General features: G+C 37.3%; 1 protein-coding gene across 1 annotated transcript in view; it reads left to right on the top strand.

Annotated features, from left to right (window-relative positions):
- The window catches only part of LOC107194087 (protein zerknuellt 1-like), a 61,559-nt gene that overhangs the window by 27,728 nt on the left and 12,119 nt on the right, over positions 1-21,712 (top strand). The window contains 1 exon segment of the mRNA XM_015583651.1: positions 21,533-21,705. Within this exon segment, the coding sequence (XP_015439137.1) occupies positions 21,533-21,705 (173 nt within the window).

Genomic DNA, 21,712 nt, shown 5'->3' with positions numbered 1-21,712 from the left:
CGCACACGGGAACGCTTATCGGTGTAATTGCGTATCCGTGGCGGCCACGAACACTCTCGGCGGGCCATAATTTACAAAAATTGAGGAACCAACGAAATGGACGTGGAGCGTTGAGTCCCCCCGTTGGACGAGCGTTAAAAAGAGGATCGGGGACGACGGTTCGAACAACTCGTATCCACGTCGACTACCTATAAATCAATAACGACGAAGGCACACACAAGCCCGCTGAAAAATTTCGCACGGACGCGCGGTGTGAGTCGGTTAATTAAAATATTTTTCGTCGTTTCCGACCCGTGGGCTCGTCTGCCGGCGAACTGTGACGGTTAAGCGCCAATTAAGCCACGCCGCTCCCGGGAACCAGATCGATCTTCGATACGAGAAACACCGGCTCGGAACCAGTGATCTTCGGGGGTCTGGGTCCCGGAAGCTTCCGGTGCCGCGACGAAGGACGAAAGTGACGGTCTGGAAGTTCGGTGAAATTGTGATATTACGAGTTGGAACATGGAGATTTACGTATTTATTAATTGAATTCGAACTGTATGACTGTTTTATAGTGTTTGGAAAAATTATAAAGTGTAATAAAAATTGAATTTAGTAACTATATCTTTACACGAACATTTTGTACACGGTTTTGATTTAACACGAATTAGACAGAAAATTTCATTCACTTTTTACACGATGGACCCAAATTCTGAGAACAAAAATTTTGTGGTAGAAGTATTCAGTAAATTGGGCAATCGTTCTTCCAGCATGATCCCAATGAAGAACGAGCTGGGACGTTCCAATGTGATCTGAAATCAATGACATCATGAATTGAATGATTTGAATTGATTAATATGAAGTTAGTAAATACAATTAAAACACATACACAGGATTAATAACTGAATTCGTTCTTGAAACCAGTGAAATTTCGATACCACAAGAGACGAGTGTTAATTTTGTTCAAGAGATCACAGAAAGACTTCCACCAATGGAGCAAGATACATTTGCATAATACATTTTTATATACATGTGCAATCTTTATAAAATAAAAAGTGCAAACACGTAAGAATGATAAGATTCTACCATGAATTTTCATATGGTTTATTGTATTATTTTTGTTGATTTTTGATGTCTGGAACCAATTTTCTGTTTCCATACATGCAGTATATTTTTCTACACGAATTTTTTTGGAACATATCTACCGTGTAAAAACAAAATTGGGTGTACTGTCTTTTTTATGATAGATTGATTAATGGTCGTTTCTATAGTGGTTTCGAAGTAGTCAGTATTGATTGTATTAGACCGTGGACATCTAGGCAAATGTAGATTTTTATTAGGTGATTGACAGAACCTGGAATTCAACGGAAATTTATTTACCTTGTTATGGGTTTTCTCGAATTGAAATGATCATTTGATTAATCCTCGTGCACTGTTCAATAAATCCTACTTCCGTTACTATTCCCAGAATGAAACTCCTCCTAAGCTAAAGTCGGATTAAGGTCTTACACTTACATATCGCTTGATCGTTTATATGTAAACTACTGGCGCCACATGGAATTTTTTATTCGCCAAATGGATTAACTCTTCCAAATGCAAATAAAATAGAACTCGATGTGTGCTAAAAATACCATTTAATACAGTTCAACTTAAAGTTACGTATGCTGTACAAGAAACAGAACATTACATTGCTACATATCATAAGACAATGTTAACGAGCAATAATTAAGTAAGAAATTAATAAATGACTTAATAGTCCTGAATGGAACTTCTCAAAACAATATGGTAAATGTAGAGGTATTAATCATTTCTTACATTGCCAAGTTATATTATTTTTTTAACACAAATAACATCTCTTTGAATAATGTTGTTTTTTATTAGTCGAAGATATATTTTTCGGAAGATATGCCCGATTTTTTGCTTGTAACCGAGTTGAGTATCCTTTTAAAGTGTAAATTTGAGTGAAATTGACCCGAACAATAGACGAGAATTAAACTTTATTATATTTCTCGCAGTACTAAATTTTAGATCTAGTATTAGTATAGATGTCTACTGATTATAAAGTTGTGAACAATCGCCTCGTGACTCCCGCAAGTATGAAGGATACAATCGCTGCACAGCCAACCATTGTTCAATGAAAAGAATAATGTACGTATAAACTGATAACAAGAATGAAAAATGCGAAGGTAGTTGTTTCTTTAACGAGGCAACGGAACTACTCCATTTAACCTCTGATCGATTTGCGATTATACGATCGTTGAGGCGTTTTATAAATTCCCGTGGAAATTAGATTTTCAGATGAGCAACGTATTAGAGATTGAAACCGCGTCGATCGCAGCTCGATCAAACGAAAATTACAGGAACACGTCAAGATGCATTACGATAGAGACTAGAGAACTGGTTGGCTAAGAATGTTGTATATGAAGTGCTAATGTAAAAATCATAATTAGTATCTTCGATAGATTTCCTTGAATATTCCCGGGATAGATAAATCGTACCAGCGAGATCCATTTTAATTATACGACCGTTCTATTGAAAATAGAATTATCGTGTTTCTTTTTGCAACAGTGTACTATCCGCCGTGAATAATTGTTAGATTTTTTTCCAAAACAAGAAACCACTATGTTCGCGTCACGTAATAATTCCTCGAATGTCGAAGTGCAAGGGTATTAACGGATGCGCCAATTAAATGGACGGTGTAATTAGAGCTTAATTGTTTTTCAACCTCGTTAACGATTGGCCGATGACGGACGTCTTTTAGGATGCTGACAAGAATCGCGTGGTTGGAAGGGTTAAAATGAAGAAAAAGTTGACGTCATAGATGAGAAATAGATGAAATAAAATGAGGACTCGGTAGGAGGAGTTTTCGAGAATAAATTCTTCAAAGAGTCTTTCACAGATGAGTTTCTAATTCTGTTTAGAAAGTTTCCATGCATTTTCAGAATGTAACGTAAATTAGAGAAGGTTTCGGTGAATATTTTGGGCGGAGCAGAACTTAATATACCTGCTCATTTACATAGTTTCGTGAAGTTAATTGCGCAACACGAGATCCAGCGTTGAAGCTTCCGCCCTACTAACATCGTATCTACATTTTTGATATTCTTGTTCAAGGTTTAACGAAAACTATCATATCACGTATAGAAAATATCAGATATCCCTTTTCGTCAGTTTTTTTCAAAATTGTAAGGCGATATATTTTACCTTTGAAGTGTCTTTCAGTCTATTCACTCGGTAAAAATAGTGTACGATGTTGAAAAGTCAGTGTAATTACAAATGAAGCACTATAGATCCTCAAGGTTCAGAAAGACTGAAACTAATTTCGACAAGTGTCAGTGTATTACTTACTAGTACACCTAACAGTAGAAAATTCAAGTAAAGGAAAGTCTATCTATAATTTCCAAAATGAATATCTAGAAACTAATTTTTAAAATTGTTACAACCACGCAATTTCTTTGACACTACTAAAAGCAAAGGAAAGTATATTTATAATTTTCAAAATGAATATCTCATACTAGAGTCATTTAAATTAGGAAAAAGCTATTTCTCCTGTACCAATTTTCTGAGCACACAATAGGCGAATCAAACCAGACGAACCTTAACATTTAGAGGTCAGGATCGTTCTTTCATGACCGTATATTTTCGAGTTAGGTATATTTTAAAATTCTATACAGGGTGTCTCAGCTAACTGGATCACCTCGAATAATGACTTAATGAAAATTTTGAGGAGTAGGACTTAAATGGCATCAAAGGACACATTTTATAAGGTGCGTGCGTTTTTGTAGGTAGAGACATTTCAGAGATTTCAAGGCCACCTTGATCTTTTTTACCGGAATGACCTATTTTTTGTACCATAGATCGAGTATCAACTTCTGAGTAAAACTGTGTTACCTCCATACGTCCTAAACCTAACAGTTAACGAGATATTTACAAAATAATCACTGTATTGAAGTTGAGCATAGTAAGTCCGTACATTAAAAATTATTTTGTAAATATTATTAAAAAAATGCTTAACCGTAAAAATGAATAACCGAATTGTTCATGATCCGAGAGTTTTAGTGTGTTAAAAAAATAAACCACTCCTTTGGAGGCTGAAAATCGGCTTCCTGTCCTCGAGGGGTTAAATATCGAATTGATTCACGAGTCTACATTGAACTTAGCGTCGTGACAAGACGCAACTTCGACGGTCCTTTATCTAGTCTAGCCTTCTTCTTGCCAGTCTCCTGGAAGAGTGGCTTCCTCTTCCCATGCATTACGCCGCGCAGCCACCCCCGGAGGGGTCCCTGGCTTCTTAATGCCGGCTATAACGCAGCCAAGGATTGCACGCAAAGGTATTAATATATAATTAACCGGCCCGGTTGTAGATCGTATCTGAAAACCTCCTTATCGACCAGCAGGCTGCCGATACTGGGGCTACCCATATTATGCGAAGACCCTTTACGTGGCTTCGTACCTCGTTCGACGAGCTGTTGCACCGCTGCCGGCGTTTATTTTTCTTGTTTTACCCCCTCCCCACCTCCCTCTTGTTCCTCGCGTTCTTTCCTTTCATGCCTTTTCTTAGCCAGATACCTTTCAGCCGTCTCATTCGAGATTCTTCAATTTTTTTCGCCGACGGAACATACCGTGAATTCCAGCTCCAAAAAATGCGGAAAATTGGTCGGTATACTTTGTCGGTGATAGATCCTGTTTGGTTTTGTCACGTTCGTTGAATTATGGGAAGGATATCAGCGAACAAACGTAAAAAGTTTCGCTATTCCTTTCTGTGTTGCTGGCAATTTCTTCTTCTAATAGGTTTATTAAGAATTGGGTTGCTTTCAATAGCTCTTCTTGTAACCACTTCCTTTATAGTATCGAGTCAGACGATTGTAAACTGGACTTCAGTAAATATGTATATTGTACATTTTTTTTTTAAATCCGAGTGATGTATCATTTTGTTGATTTTTATACTTAACTTTTGGAATAAACGTACAGTTTCAATGAACATGGAACTGATTTTGCGCAATCAAAGGGTTAAATGAACTTAAAAAATTTTCATTTAACGTGGTAGAAGAACTGAGTCCTGACACTTGATAGAATTCATCTTGGATGGAAATCTTCCATTAATACTCCATTAAAATTGGAACAACCGGAATGGCGTTTATGGGTATTTAACGGTCAATCGAAGGTAGCCATTACGGAAAATTAAACAGACTGACGTTCTTCGAGCGACAACTGGCATGCACCTGTCGCCGGAGCATAGACCGCCTTTCCGTCGCGTAGTGTCGGCCGCGACGTTTTTAATTAACTCGCTTTTAATACGCGGAATTTCGCCGGTATCTTACACGATGTCGCGTGTCGTGGCACGTATTAGTTGTCGTTTGATCGTCGATAAGATTCCGATCGGTAACTCGCCGCTTTAAATCATACTATGTGAAACGCTTGTACGTACATTTTCGGGTAATAAATTTCGCTTCCGCAACTGTTTCCTTTCAGCAGTTACACTACAACATTCAGCTGATATAATGAATGTTAACAGGTGACATAGTATTTTTATATTATGGTCCCATAATTGAGTAATACGGTAGACGTTAAATATCGAGAGGAATGACCTATAAAATTGTTACAACTGCATCGTTCTTTTGACCGTGGATTGAGTTATCGTGGACTTTTCTGGCACACCGATCGCGATCTGTGAAATCTTTCAGCAGTCACGTGGTAAACTATAACATTCAGTTGATATAATGCGTGTAATAGCTGACATATTATTTTAGTACTCTAGTCATATAATTAAGTAATAGGGAAGACGTTAAATATTAAGAAGAATGACTTACAAAATTGTTACAATCACGTCATTCCCTTAGTTCTATGTTAGTTTGAGTTATGGGGGACTTTAGTAATCACTGAGAACACTGATGACATAGTATATTAATCCTGTAGTCACATAGTTTAGTAATAAGGAACATGTTAAATATCAAGAAGTATAACTTACAAAATTATTACAACCACGCCGTTCCTTTAATCTTATATTCGTTCCAATTACCATGGACTTTAGTAATCACTAGAAACACTGTAACATTCAGTTGATGCATGCAACGTAATAGATGACAGCTTATTCTAATAATGTAGTCATGTAACTGAGTAATAAGACGTTAAATATCGAGAAGAAAGAACTACAAAATTGTTACAACCACGCCGTTCCTTTAACCTTATATTCGTTCCAATTACCATGGACTTTAGTGATCACTAGAAACACTGTAACATTCAGTTGATGCATTCAACGTAATAGATGACAGCTTATTCTAATAATGTAGTCATGTAACTGAGTAATAAGACGTTAAATATCGAGAGGAACGACCTATAAAATTGTTACAATCACACCGTTCTTTTGACCATAGATCGAGTTATCGTGGGCTTCTGAGGTACACTGATCGCGATCCGTTGGACCGGATCTCTTATTACTCCCGATATTTAATTCAAGAGAGTCCGGCCAGGGGCGCGGCGCGGCTCGAGCAGAGAAAAGGGCGAGGGGAACACCTCGAGGGGTTGCTCGGAGGGTTGGTGGGGCTCGGAGAGGGGCACTGTAACCGGGCGTCAGGAGGATTGATGGCGTCTAGATGCAAATGCAGTCAGTCTGGCACGCAAGCAACGTATCCACCTACCGACGCCTTATGCCAGTTAACGCCTTACAACTTAATAATCTTGTTCGCTCTCCTCTCCCTCTTTTCGCTTGTGCCTCTCTCTCCTTCCTTCCTTTATTTGTTCCCTCTTTCTGCCTAACTCTCTTTCTCTATCCCTTTATCTCAGAATTTCTATTTTATCGTTGAATGTCCTAGGTGGAGTTTTCTTTCTGTATATTGTCTCCCGAGATTGTATCGTCTTGTTTACCTGCTACACTTTCCATTTTGATTTTATCACCTTACTTCTCATTTTCTTGGAATATTACATGTCTTGTACTTTGGAAATCCTGAACTTTTGGTGCACCACTTGAACTCGTGTTCACTCTATTTTGTTTTGGTTCCACTGTTGATTGTTGTGTCATGATTGGATTGTTGATTTTATGCATTTGTAGCCGATAGGACTCTGTGAAACTCGATAAAAGATAAAACTTTCATCGGATGCAACGGGTTCGCTATTTTATCTTGAACCCAATGAGATGCTTGACAGAAGAAAAGAAATTCCGGTATGCATTTGCTCTTTATGAAGTACTTTAGAAAACGTCATTTTGCGTTGACATCAACAATCTAATCGTGATTTGAGAACAGCTTTAGACAATCTATATGTTTGTCAGTTATTAGGGAAATAGAGGAAGGGAAACTGTAGAAATTCTACATATTTTGCAGTTCACAAGGCAGCCTTAATCTCTTCAAATTATATTCTTTAATTCTATTCTTCAATTAATTCTATTATATACCAAATCAAAGCCAATTTAAATAGAATAATGTATCCCCATATAGACGTAATATGAAAAAATCACTACAAAAAGGTTGAATATGTTGAAAACATATTGTTTAAGGGATATTATAGCTCAATAAGTAACTCATACTAATATCGAATAATATAAGCAGTACAGTACGTATACTCTGTATCCAAACAATATCCAAACATTAATGTTGGAAAATTTACTATCAACTAATTGAGTAACTATAAAAGTGCTCTAGAAAACGAAGTTCACTACTAGATCATCATTCTTTTATGTTTTTAATGCTATATTTTTTATACACAGCTGTCTATTTCTATTTTTGCTTCGTTTTCCCTAGCAATCCCTTACCGTACCTTCATCTTTCATTTCTCTGTCTATCCAATCGCTTGAAACTCGTTCCGTCCGCTCCTTTACACGATACACGCTTTATCACTCTCTCGCACCGGTTAAATTACTTTATTAATCCTGCTTTCTCGGGATACCCCTACGGCGGGTCTCTCGGAAACTAGAACGGTTCCAGTGATGGAGCCCCGACGGGAAAGTGGAGAAATGATCTAATGGACGGTGGATCCTTCAGTTCGTTAAACACCCCGGCAATTGAGTTTATATTAATGTTTCGGCAGATTCGAGATATCGCGACCTGTTTGTGTATACGAGCAGTATAAGGTGGACGTGGTAGGAAATTAATTGTCCGCCACTAGGTGAACACGGCGACGTCGCGTCGAGTAGCCCGTAATTAAAACGTTCCCTCGTAAAGGGCCCTGAAGAGAAAGTCGTTTCCCGTCGAAACGTCGCGATATTTCATAGGATTTCGTATTAATTCGTCGATCGTGGCCGAACAATTTTTTCATTTTTATTACTATCTGTTTATCCGCTTTGACGGTTTGATGACTCTTCAGGTATGCATAATCGTCTTGATTGCATTTGGTGAAAAGTTTAACGAATAAATTGTTCCGGAACAGATATGGAATTTCACGAGAAATAGTGGACTACTTATTGGCAGCTAGTATACATACGTTAACATAACGAAAACTAGTCGAGAAAATGGTAATTATTATTTAGCTATCTGTTCCCTAGTGTTCGTTAATATACTACACCATCTCTACTATGCAAAAGGAGGTAAAGAGGTAAAAAAACACTTAGAACTTTAACTTCATTGTCATAACATCTGAAAATAATCGTAAATCACAAATATCTTTTGTCTCTTATTTTTTCTGTAAGACTTATTGATTTTAAATTCTGAAATACTCAATGTCACACATCGTTTCTTATATAACGCTGCAGATAATAAACATACGATACAAAGTAACGATAAAATAGACTTAGACATCGTTTTGAAAATTGAACAGAAAAGTTTCCTAATGGAAATTCTTAACAAAAAGTAAAGTAGAAACGGACTGAAAATTAATAATGATCCACCGAGAGTCCAAAAAAAGCAACGTACACTGGGAAACGTGCAACACACCTGTCACACCTGACCACTTAATGGGTTTCAAACGTCTTGAATAACACAGAACGATCTCTAACCTGTTATTTCTCATTGTAAATCAGTCTTATGGGGCGGCATTTAGGGGGAACTAGCCCAGTACACGAGAAAGAAGTCTCGTGTGCACGGGTCACCGTGGAAATTCGTGTTGCATCCCTTTTCTGGGCAGAAAGTGGCAGTCTCGGGGGTGCCAGAACGTCGTTCCTAACGCTAATGACGTCGTTGACTCTCACTTAACAAGAGACTACCCTCTAAATGGAGGGGTTGCGTCCTGCAGGCGAACCGGTCCGTCGGTGCTCGCCAACCCGGTGATTACGAAACTCGAATTCACTTCTAAATTACATCCGTCGTAAATGCTGTTAAAGTACGTGCAACCGCGTCCACCTTGCGGGACTGCGAGCCAGAAGCTGACCGCGAATTTTCGTCGAATCGATTTTATTCGCTGGCCCCTTTTTCGCTTCCGTACACGCCACCTCGAAGCCGTCTCGCTTGTAGCCACCGACGGTACACGGACAATTAGCTTTCCTTATCGTTTCCATTAACAAAATATTTATAAACTGTTCTTGAATTGTAGTCGTAACATACATATCCATTTCTTGATAAACTCTGCACTGAGCCATTGTTATACAATAACTCATACATTTTTTCAGATACTTCTGAAATAACACTTAGGTATAGAAGCTTTTATGTAGTTTCTATTTACTAATTCTTTTGACCGTTACTTTCATCATTTTTCTGTGAAAAAGTATTTTTAATTTTGAAATAAATTTGGTATTTTTAATTTTGAAATAAAATTGGTATTTTGGTAGATAATTTGGCAAATTGAAATGACTGCTTGAATCACTTGTATTAACATCTGGTGTATACTAAATATTAACAAAAATATATTTACAGTAGAACGCCGATTAATGGAAACTATCAAATACAGATTATTGTAACACAGAACGAGTGGATGAAAATGATATTGATTCATCTATTTTTATTGGTACATGAATGTGTGGATCGCCAGGATTAATTACTCGAGAAACCGTTCGTCAGAATGAATTTGTATCTCTGTAAAAGATTTTGGCATTTTCTTGTATCCAACGTACTCTTATACAGGTTATAATCCATGTTTAAGACAATGCTTGGCCTGACCTTTCCTAGTGCCTCAAAGGAGATTATATTTCGTTGTTTATCCAATGAAAGTCCAGTGCTACAATAGTAGATCCTAATTCCCAGAACAATGTCAGACCCTCTGTCAAACTAAGAGTGGTTTTTTCATCGAAAGGACAAAAAGTAAAATATGTTGTTCATTAATTTTTCGACAAACAAAACTTCCTCGATTACTTTAAAATCGTTCATTGGTTCTTAAACAGGTCCTGTGTTTCTCAAATCACATAGTAATTCCAAACTCTCTGTATATCAAGAAACAAATGGTTTCTGGGTCATTTGGTTCCCTAGTGTCGTAAATTACCAGACAAAACAATAAATTATGAATATCCAGAGAAACACCGCTTTGTAATACCATCGTGCACGTTCACCGTATTCAATCTAAATGGAAGTGAAAGGATTATTTTTCAAGTTACAAGTAGACGATTAGATCGTTCGTTTGGCGAACTGGCTTCGCGAAGGCCGATAAATCTCCGTGAATTCTGACCAGAAGCATCGTCGCGCATTCACCGCTTGATCGTCCATCCGCGCCGATCGTTTTCTCGAGCTTTGGTTCGCGGTCGACAGGGATGTGGGGCCAGGATCGGCAGAAAATTGAGATTTCATATCGCGGATAAAAGTACACCGGCCACAGGGTCTATCTCTTAATGAAAGAACGCGATCGGCTGTCTGTTACCGGGGGACGTAACATGCAATTAAACTGTAATTAACCAGGAGGCCGAATACACGATGCGCGTGGAATATATTTTTTTTTTCTTTCATCCGTGGCACGTTTTACGATGCTGCCGTGCCTTGACACCTTCATAATGACATTAAACTTAATAGCCCGGCTCCCATTTTCCAAGCCCCGTACATTGTGCAGGCTTGGTGGCTTGGAAACGAGACGATCTTTAATTAAAATATTTTAATCGAAGACCAGCCTCCCGTTGCTGTCTAACGCCCAAGGACAATTGATGGATTTTTAGCGAAGTTTGTTTCAAGAGTACACGCTCCGTTTTGGGTATTGTTTTGTTTAGAGATACTTGGAAAAGACGCGGGTGATTGTCAATTTTTGGACAAAACAGAACTCTTTGGGGACGTATTTATTATGACAAGGGAAGTAGTTTTTTTCTTTAGCTGTGTTTATTTCAAATGTTTTTTTTTATTTACGCTTTTAACGTTGCTTTAATGGCCAAGGTTATTGGCAACGCGGTACATTTATTTATACTGTTTGGGTAGGGATCTTGTATATATTTCTTTCTGTTCGTTGGTTACTATTATAATACATTGAGTCATAGGTTCTGGTATAGTTTTGCGATCTGTAGGAATTGAGTGAGGTTTGATAGATATTCATCAGACTTATGGACAGTTGTTGTATCTTTAGGTAATTTTGAGATTCTTCTAGCACGGTCGTACTTTATGCATTCTAGTAATATATGACTAATCGGTGTTTTACATTGGTCGCATATTGGTGGTTCCTGATTGGTTAGTAAATCTGAGTGTGTTAAAGCAGTGTGGCTTGAATGAAAAAAAAAAACTAAACGTTCACACGTGTATGCCAGTGTCCTTCAAGAGGTTAATGCATTTTATCACTATCCTACTCAGTGCAAAGTCGTGCTATCGGTTATTCTTTATTTTTGTGTAGAAATTACTTCCTGCTTCGTTATTATTCCAGTTCATGTATTTACGTATGCAATCAGAGGAATGACTTCATGTAAGACACTAGTGAAATTTATTAATTCTTCAGGTTACGACATCTATATTTTTTTCACTTCATTTGTTTTTATTTCCGTATTGAATTTCTGTATTTTTCGGAGGATATAGCGTATAATTGTATCCGTAATCACAGAGTGCATGCAGAAATAACTTTACTGTCAGCTCAAGAATATAGACGTCTTCTTTTAGAAAGTCTTGAATTGCGTGAAATCTGCAAAGACACATTCGAACAAATGCTTTCTGACTCACGTGACGCGATAATAATGGGTATAGGCAAAATCCAGAGGTGCAACGCTTTTAACAATGGAACGGAATTGATCGTGCTACATACTTGGATTTCGCGAAGAGTGATAATTTTCCCTTTACGTTCGCGAAATAAATATTTCGACGCTCGTGAAAGACGGTTCGCTTATACAAACGTCTAAGTATAACTGTTATTATGGTTAATGCGTCTTTTGAAATGTGAGCTAATTCTTATAATTTCGTCCAGCCACTTTAGAGTACATTTGCGGCATCGAAACTACACATTTTCATTATTATTAAGGGTGTCAGTGGATAATCCACTATTTTCCTAATATGTAAATGGTTAACTTCAATTTCAATATACCATTTCAGTGCTGAACTTTCTAAAAAGTTAAATGGAATATTCATAAATAATGTCGAATATTTCTAATAAATAATATGTACATTTATTACGTTCTTCAAAGTAAATATTGAATTTTACAGAAAAACGGTATCCACTCCTTGGTGTACCTATAATTGTGCATTATATTATGACTAGAAAATTGAAATTTATCTTCTACAGTAGTAAAAATTCAATGTAAATATTTTTCCTCGAGTTTACAGACGTTATATAAAATAGCCAATACGTGCTCATTTTGTTTTATGTTTTTCATGGAATTATCTTATAAAAGTAGGAACAATTCTTAATTTTCTATGTAATTCGAGGAACTATTTACGTGCATTAATCAATCCCACATCTCATGTTCCTAAAGGCACATGACCACGCGAACGTTCGATGCGTTGAAATCACCGGTTGCACGGACCCAGGAAGCCGATACGGGATGCCGCATAAATACGCAAAAGTGTTCACCAATTCAGGCGGGTACACGATGCAATCTCGGTTTAATTTGCGAATCATTTTTCGGCGTGTATATACGTGTAAAACGTCGGCCATTACTAAACGCCAGCGGTCATCTTATTTTGTATGGATACTTCCGCGATTATTATTAATCTACCCTCTAAGAAATTTGTGTCTTGCAGAAACAGATAAAATTAGCGATTCTTTAAAATTTTTAAAACTTTAAATTCTTTAAATTTTATATCCTCACACTGTCCACTTCGATGGTTTCTTTTAATTAACTGGTGAAGTGGAAATCTTATTTCTTATTATAATACTGGATTGCGAATGTTTATGTATTTATAGCACCTTTTAACATGGAAATACAGTAAAATAACGATGTTAATAAGGTTTGATGCTATCTATGTTCTATTATTAATGTATTAAATCCTCTAGTTCAAAATTCAAAATTCTACTCCGTTGTAATTTCGAGTATTAGAATCTGAAATTTTTACTTTTTAGTAACAGAATCTGAAAGTTTTACTGCACACAAATCTTATTATTTATTACACAAATACTTGTCTTGCATTCTCATGGAAGAAAACATCGACATAAACAAGCATATTTATTTAGGGAACTCTTAGAATTGAAATAAAGCATCATTAAAATACTTATGGAGTTCCTGAAGTCCCACTTCACCAGTTAAGGATTAACCATTAATATATTCAGCATTTTGAGCCCGTACGTTTAGTAATTTTCAAAATAATCCTTCAGTTTTCTAAAGCACAAGTCCAAGCATTACACAAGAAGCTTTTACCATCACTACCACCAACTTTTAACTACCTAATCGATTAAGTTAAATGCACAAACCGAATCGTCGTTCGTTAATAACGCAACAACTGTACACTACAAAGTATACACTTTACAAATTTTCCACCATTAACTCGCACTCACCCAGCACAGTTCCCACCACATACGCACACGTCAGTATTCACCTCAAAACACAAAACAGACTAAAATGGAACGGCTATCACCGGGTACAATATAGCAAAACACAGTTACATACCCTCGCTGTTATTACAATCTTCCTATCGCGGCGGTCGTAAAGATAATACTAATGAGACAGTGCGGCTCAAAAATTACAAAGCGTCGCGGTACGCAAAAACCGGAATGAACGAACGCGCCGCCCAATACGGACTGACCGCCAATTCCTCCCGGTTCCTGGCCAATTCGAGGACTCCTGTTCGGCTTTACGTTTCCAACGCGGGGTTCGGAACTATAGGACGTCTGTGTGTCGAGAAAAAGAACAAAATAAAAGGGCGCCGCGAAGGGTCGCGTGCGTCGTTAGGGGGCCCAACATGGCCGGAACGTATCATCATGCAATTACGCCACGCGGGGCCTGGTCGTCGCGAATCCGCCATGGACCGCCGTAAACGCTCACAAACGCGCCGATCGGCTGCGTCCCCAACCATAATAATCGATCCCCGGATCCTCCGACCGTGACGTACGTGGTGTACAGATCCCGACGTTTTTTTTTTTTCGACAATTTCGCGAACCCGCACCGACGCGATATCGGGAACAATTAGAAAGCATTATTCTGTTGCGTACGAGCGAGAGAAGTGCCCGAGAGTGTTGCGGAAAGTGGTTGAAAATCACGCACGGTAACCTGTAATTGGCATTCCGATGAGAAGTTTCGACATTAATCGTGGTTGAAACACTCGCGGAAGAGTGCAGGCTTGGATTACGATTTTTTTGTGGCCGAGGGCTGTCGAATTTTCGGGGACTCCCTTGGTTGAAAAGCGAGAGGATTTTTTGTACTGCTGTATTTTTTGTAATCTTTAAAAATTGAGATTTATTTTAAATAAAATTAAATAACATTTAATCGTAACGAAATTGAAGGCTCAGAACGGGGCCCACTGGAACGTGGGGCCCCGGGCTACAGCCCCCCTTAGACCCACCTTGATTCGGCGCTGGATGAGTGTAATAGGAATTAAAGGTTTGTGTTCATTTGTATTTGTTGTCTTCTACAATTGTCTACCTATTTTAATCTGCAGATTTCCTAATATTTTTTTTTTAAGAAATTGAAAATTTTTTGCTAGTGACATTTTTTCTGCAGGGCTTCAACGTGTTGAGTGCCATTTTAACCTTGTATATGTCACAGTAAAAGCTTGAAGTTTAGTAAATGTATACACTTACTAGTCAATGTTAGTAAAAGTATAAACTTTGTTCCTTGTGAATACATTTACTAACTAGATTAGTAAGTGCATACATTGACTAGGAAATGTATACATTTATTGAATTAACGCTTTTATTGGTTACAGTATATATTAATATACAAACGATTTGCTTGCGTATGAGTTGAATCGAAATTAATTTCGAAGAAGATCTGGTCTACGATTCAATTACATCAAACGTAGATTCAAATTACATTCGTCTTCAAGTCAATTGGAATTGATTAATTGAACTCCTTTAATATTTTATCACTGTTTATTACTTATTTCCGATAACTGTAATCGAACAATTTTGTTTGGACTTAACAGTTGTTGGTTCTGTAGTAATAGTTGTTACGCTAGAATAAACAAAATTTTCACGTAACTACGCTTCAATTTACACTCACTGCTATTAAACGCTGTTGAATTAATTATTAACGATTTCAAAACAGCGTTAACACACCTACAAAGAATATATTAGGACTAGCCTATTCAAATTACAGCGGACACATCTTTGATTTTATGCATCCTCCGTCGCTCATCTCTGAAACTTGCAAAATAGTCCTCAATTATCTGTCCCGGCGTACAGTAATTTGCGAACATTTAAGATGCCTATGGTGTAATTCGGTTTGTTAACGTCTAAAGAGAAGGAGTGTCTCGCCGTGGCTACAAATTACTAAGTCGCGTGAAGGGATCGTTCAAAGTAATTGTAAGCTATCGGTTTAAGTGTCTCCAAATCGAGTGTTGGGCCCGTTTTTTTTTCTTTTTTGTGCCATTTCATGGTTCCCCGTATCGGGCCCCAGAAACCGGTGATTCATATTCATGGCTTTATTCACATGGAATCAGCCATTTTCCCCGTTCTTCGACGTTTACATCGCTCTCGGAACGAAGACATATTCCGAACGGTTTGACGGCCACGCCGGAAATTGCTTCTCGCGTGCAGTGACAATTAGCTATAAACACCGTCTCGAAAGGCGTTCTTCTTGCCCGTCCGACGGAAAATACGGATTCCAGTGAACGAATCGTCGTTCTATCGTAATAAATTATCTGTCCTATTAAAAAATTATATCGGCGCCGTGCGTGATTTGTATTCATAATCCGTCACGAGGTGAGCAACTAGTCGTTACCAGGTGCTCGATGTTTCATACCTATAGGTGTTACGGTTTTCTTACGGTCTCGTCGGTACGTTGGTTTCTTCGTGATCCAAAATGGCGTCCAACAGTTCCTGCGACTATTTTATCGCCTGGACTGCAGAGGTTTATGCAAATTAACAATTGCAGAAATTAATACAGTTGAACCTTGATTATCCGAATACTCATTTTAAAGTTTAATCCTGCGTTCTGTTATCCGAACTTCTATGTAGGGCAAATACATTTTTCAAATGGATTCCTGTTAACAATGTCCACACGTGTACATATTATATAATAAATAGCGAGTTTTTGTTTTTACCAATGTGCATAATCAAAATTAGACATACTTTTATGTTCTGTAGTATGTAGTAGTTTCAATATGCTAGCGACAGTTTATATATAATCAATATTCAATTTCATTAAAATTTTCTTTTACTTTGCTATAAGTGCATAAATATCCGCTGTATAGTTATTATTTACCTGGCATTTTTGTTATCGAAACCGTTAATATTCAGTGGAAATTTGCTGTGCTCTTGGTTTCATTTGTTAACGCTAGATGGTCGTGTTTGCGTTGTGAGTGTGGTAAACAACAAAAATGGAAATTTTATTTTTAGACTGGTGTCTCGGAATTTTGGTTATTGAACACGATAGCGATCTGTTTTCAATAATAGTCACGCCGCAAATGGTATTCTGCATTTTTGTATTATGCAAATGGGCGGATTAGTACGGACACAAAGAGTGAACGATAATTTCAATGTGCTGTGACTTCCTCGAAAATAACTGAAGTTTGTTTTTTTAACGAAGAAACGCGTTATCCTTGAGTGTGACAGTTATTCAAGCTTCTAGATTGATGTAGAAATCGCCAGCTTCTTTGAGAAAGAAAAATTGAAATTTTATATGAGAAGTAATAACAAAACCTCGAACATTTAACTTGTTTAAAGGAACAGCATTTTATATAGACATTAACGCGGTGAAAAAATATACGAACTGATTATTAATGACTATTATTTGTAGTTGATGCAACGTTGCTCGTCGCTGAAAAAGCGATCAAAGAACGCCCGTAATAACAATGACGATCACATTGGCTGGGTTCTTAAAACAATCTTTAATTATAGAAATTAACGCATAGCAATTTATTTCGCATTTATCATAATCAGTACTCATCAGGTCGGCGCCAACTTAAGTGAGCATCTACAGTACCAAATACCGTATTATAGCAGCGCCCTCAGAAGATTATCTATATAAATCTGTACATATAGAGGCTGTTACAGAAATAATTGTCTAGACTTTTGAAGTTCATTCCACTCTGGAAGGTTCTGTAATCAGGAAACAATAGATTAATTCAATTTTTAAAAAAATGCTAGGTGAATCAGATAACTTGTCCATTTCCATCATTTTCCTTATTACTGAATTACTACACTGTTTCTTTCCTATTCTGGTTGACACAATGTTGGAGGTCGTTCAAGAATACAACGCTTATACTATGAGTATCGAATCAAATTCAAATGCTTCCACAAAATGTTACAAAATTAGAATCAAGAAAAATTAAATTAACCCCTAAGAGACTTATTGTCCGAAGAATAACATAAAAACTTGATTAATTCGGTATATCTTTTGGACAGGAAATCCATAATATAGCTTGAATAAATTTAAAAAAAAAGTACATAATATTATCGACTTGATAGGAATTCTGGAATGTACCATACATTACAAAAATATGTATATTGATCGCTCTGCTAATAACAAAGATTCCTTCGTTCTTCGGCGATCATTAGTAAATGACACACAGATAATCCTCGAAGAAACATTACTTTTGGCTCAAACACGACACACCGAACCAGCTGCCATTTGTTCCAACGTTGGTCGTCCGATTTACGCGGCTCCGTCGAGATCACGTATCTCTGTACTCTCATCGGAGCCTTCTTGTCCAATTAAAATTAACCAATCGAGGATAATGTCCGCGAATCGGCCGTGTCGTCGTCGACATGGTGGGGGGAGGGTAGAAAAGAAATCATCTGGCCGCGCATTAATCAGCGTAATTAGACGCTATTTATCCGGCGGTTACCTCTGTCTCTCCCCTCTGCCGTCCTTCTCCACGAGTCGACCAATTGAGACCACGATGGGTATCGATCGGTCTGCTCATTATTGATAATCTATACTCCATAATAACCGACCGATCCAGCTGTGCCACGGTGGCAGCTTGAAGGATTATCGTTGTCCGATAAACGGCCGGTTCTGCCTTCCGTACCTTTGAAATTTGGTTTTTCTTTATAAGGAATTGCGTAGTATAGGTTATTACTTGACGTTGAAAATAAAGTGACATGGTATATAGCGTTTTTATGTTCATATGTGAGAAGATATTGAAACATCCTTTGGAATAGGTGGACATATGTAGGCTGCCGTTTTGGAATTTATTGCCTTGTGTGTTATATTTATTATTAGTTAATAGTTCTAGAATTTCTAGAACCTCATTATTCATGAGTTAGATTGTATTAGAATTTATTCTAGTGAATGTTCAAGGATATTTTGGTAACTGTTTAATTTTATTCTTCAGTTTATGGTGATATTGAGGGTTTATAATTTGAACTGTGACAAACGTTCGCTGGTTTTATGGGAGGTGATTCAATATCTATTGTACTGGAATCTTATGAAAGTTTATCCACTTAATTATAGCGAATATCTAGTAGTTCTGAGTTTTTATCATATAAGGTTAGGTAGAAAAATGAGGATTATTTTTCTTGGCATTTTCGATCGTCAATTTTCTCCTCTTTCTTGCCATCGAACAATAGATACTTACTAAATACAGCATGGCATTACTATAGAATCACCCTAAAATTTTCAACCCTTATGTACTCTAATTAAAATAAAAACGAACCACTCTTTTCCTAGGGAATGTAATCTATCCTTTTCTGGAGAAACGTAATTTCCCATTACGATTTCTGACATTGCATACTTTGTTATTATTTTAATCGCAATACATAAGAATTGAAAATTTTGGGGTGGTTTTATAGTTATACCATGCAGTGTATATACGGTAATATCCATCAAACTGTATTTAATATAATAATAAAATTATTTTCGAAGTCGATCAAACATCATTCAGAATCTAGCACAGTAAATAAAAAATTAAAACAAAATACCCTTACAGAAATTCATATAGGTACAGCTTCGTTTTGCTATCATAGTAACTATTTATGTACCTAAAAAAATATATCGACATTCATTTTCTCTAAAAAGACCAAGAAACAATAGTTTGACTGTGTTTATTAAAAAAATAGATATAGTTGTTTAGCTTTCTAGACGCCAAACTTTCTTTTGGATCGAAGTGCAGAATATTATCATTTGATAAACGATTCGAGGACGTCATTATTGTTGGATAAAATAGGAGATAGCGTTACGGAAGCGACGATTACGGTACAGCCGGATCATTGTGTCCGATCGTGTCACGGTTCAGACGCGGAATTAAACGAATGATTATCATCGTGTCAGGTTCATTATGCGGTGACTGGATGGATCGAGACGAGAGTGACTTCCTTCGGACGCGAAGGAAACGTATATCCAGCGACAAAAATGATTGATTCGACCACATCCGAGCCGGACATGTAAAATTGTTTAACATAAATTATTTAAGCCCCACTAGTTGTATCATCTATCAGATTTGATAGCCGTTTCCGATAATAATACCGTGTCCGTGAGGAAAACAAAAATCTTTCCATTAAAACGTGAAATTCACGAAACGAACGTTCCAAAAACAAATCAATTAATTTTAAAAAGAATTCCAGATAATTTATCTTTCAGAAAATTAAATTTTAACCAGTGTGAAAAGTGACTATTAATTAATTACTCTATTTGTAATCTATATTTTCTATTATTAAATCAAGTTAATCATTAATATTCATACTGCCAGCAAATCGTCCGCAAAAAAATTCGCGTTCAACTCGTAAGATGATTTATCAATTTCCGTCCCCAATATCGTTGTAATCGAGTAGAATCACGAAAGGAAATTAAATCTGCATAGAGGGGAGCTAAGGATCTCTATTTTCCCCGGCGAAATTCTCGATCCTCGGAAATGTCTCATCTGGTGTTATTTCACGTCGCTATTCAGATAACGGTCGTCTCTATTGCGGAGTCAATCATAATTGCCGATCTTTTTTCAATTCCGCTGTCCCGTATTAGCATACGTATCGGTGCCTGTTCCGCGAACGAGTCTGCCAAAACAATCGTGGATCCGCAGATTCTTGTCTCAGATACCGTGAAGGGGATGGAGGGGGGCGGAGAGTAGACGACGGCCCTCATAAAATCACTGAAATTCCATGTTTATTCAATATGCCGGGATTCAGTTTCCTAGTCTTATCTACGATGAGACGATTGGAGGGGACTGAATGATACCGTGCCTCGAACAATTTTGCGGCGATAAGCATTCGATCTCCGCGTGTGCTTCTGCTTTTATGCGGGAACTGGTCCCATGTGTGTGTGTATGCAATTGCGGCTTGTATCTTCTAAAGGAATCGATAAACTGAATTCATCAGTCATGAATAATTCACTTCGATGGCTATTTCACGAAAATTTATCAATTTGTTATATCGTAACATTGAAGAATAAGTTGGTGGATATTTTCGTTTAAAATCGTGACTGGAATTGATAGTTAACGTGAAATGATGGTTAATATGATTGCTAAATATTAGGATACCTGGTTTTAATAAATGTAAGGAATTTTCAGGATTTATCCAGATGGTGGAGTAATGTGGAAAGAGCTGCAGGTGGAAAAAATTGGCTTTGTTCAAATGATCTGGAGAATACCAGAAAAATCCTTACATAAAAATTATTATTTCGAACCACCCTTTTATTACTCTATATTAGCGTAAGTGTTGTCCATCGAGGTTTAACATCCCTCAAAGAATATTTATTTCAGCCCTTCGACAATTTTTCGTAATAGACAAGTGTCCTAATACTTATGAACGATAATGTATTTCTTATTGTCAATTTTGAATACCACGAACACGGGATCGTGGATGTGTACGGAAATTTATGAAACCGTAACTGAAATAGAAATTCGTGTTCTTTTCTTAATTAGTAAAAAATATGTACATGATTTAACATGATTGAAACACAATGAAGGAAAGACTTCGGGAAATATATATAATGTACATACCGTGTTCCTTAATTTAATTAATTCCTTAGTAGCTGAAAATAAAATTCCTCTTTGATTCCGATTTTTAGAAAGTAGTCTGCAGGAATTTGAATCTGTACAAAAATCCGTAATGTTTTCCGAATTGTTAATTGAAACAGTAGAAACCGTCACATTGGTTTTAAACGAACATTTGCCGAATCTTTGAAAACTTTTTCGATACTTTTCTCGCCGAAAGAATGCTGATTGAATTTTTTGCCCAAGCGGGGAGGACTTAAACGCGTTTATTATTGCAGGCTGCGACGGGGAATCGGACGAAGGTGGGAGCAAGAGACGAAGGAGCAGGACCAACTTTAATAGTTGGCAATTGGAGGAATTGGAACGGGCATTTCTCGCGAGCCATTATCCTGATGTCTTTATGCGGGAAGCGCTGGCGCTGAGGCTCGAGTTGAAAGAGGGCCGCGTCGCCGTGAGTA

The sequence above is a fragment of the Dufourea novaeangliae genome, unplaced genomic scaffold, assembly GCF_001272555.1.
Source record: "Dufourea novaeangliae isolate 0120121106 unplaced genomic scaffold, ASM127255v1 scaffold21, whole genome shotgun sequence".
Taxonomy (NCBI): Eukaryota; Metazoa; Arthropoda; class Insecta; order Hymenoptera; family Halictidae; genus Dufourea; species Dufourea novaeangliae.
Note: the sequence above shows the minus strand (reverse complement) of the source record. Positions and strands in the feature narration are given on the sequence as shown.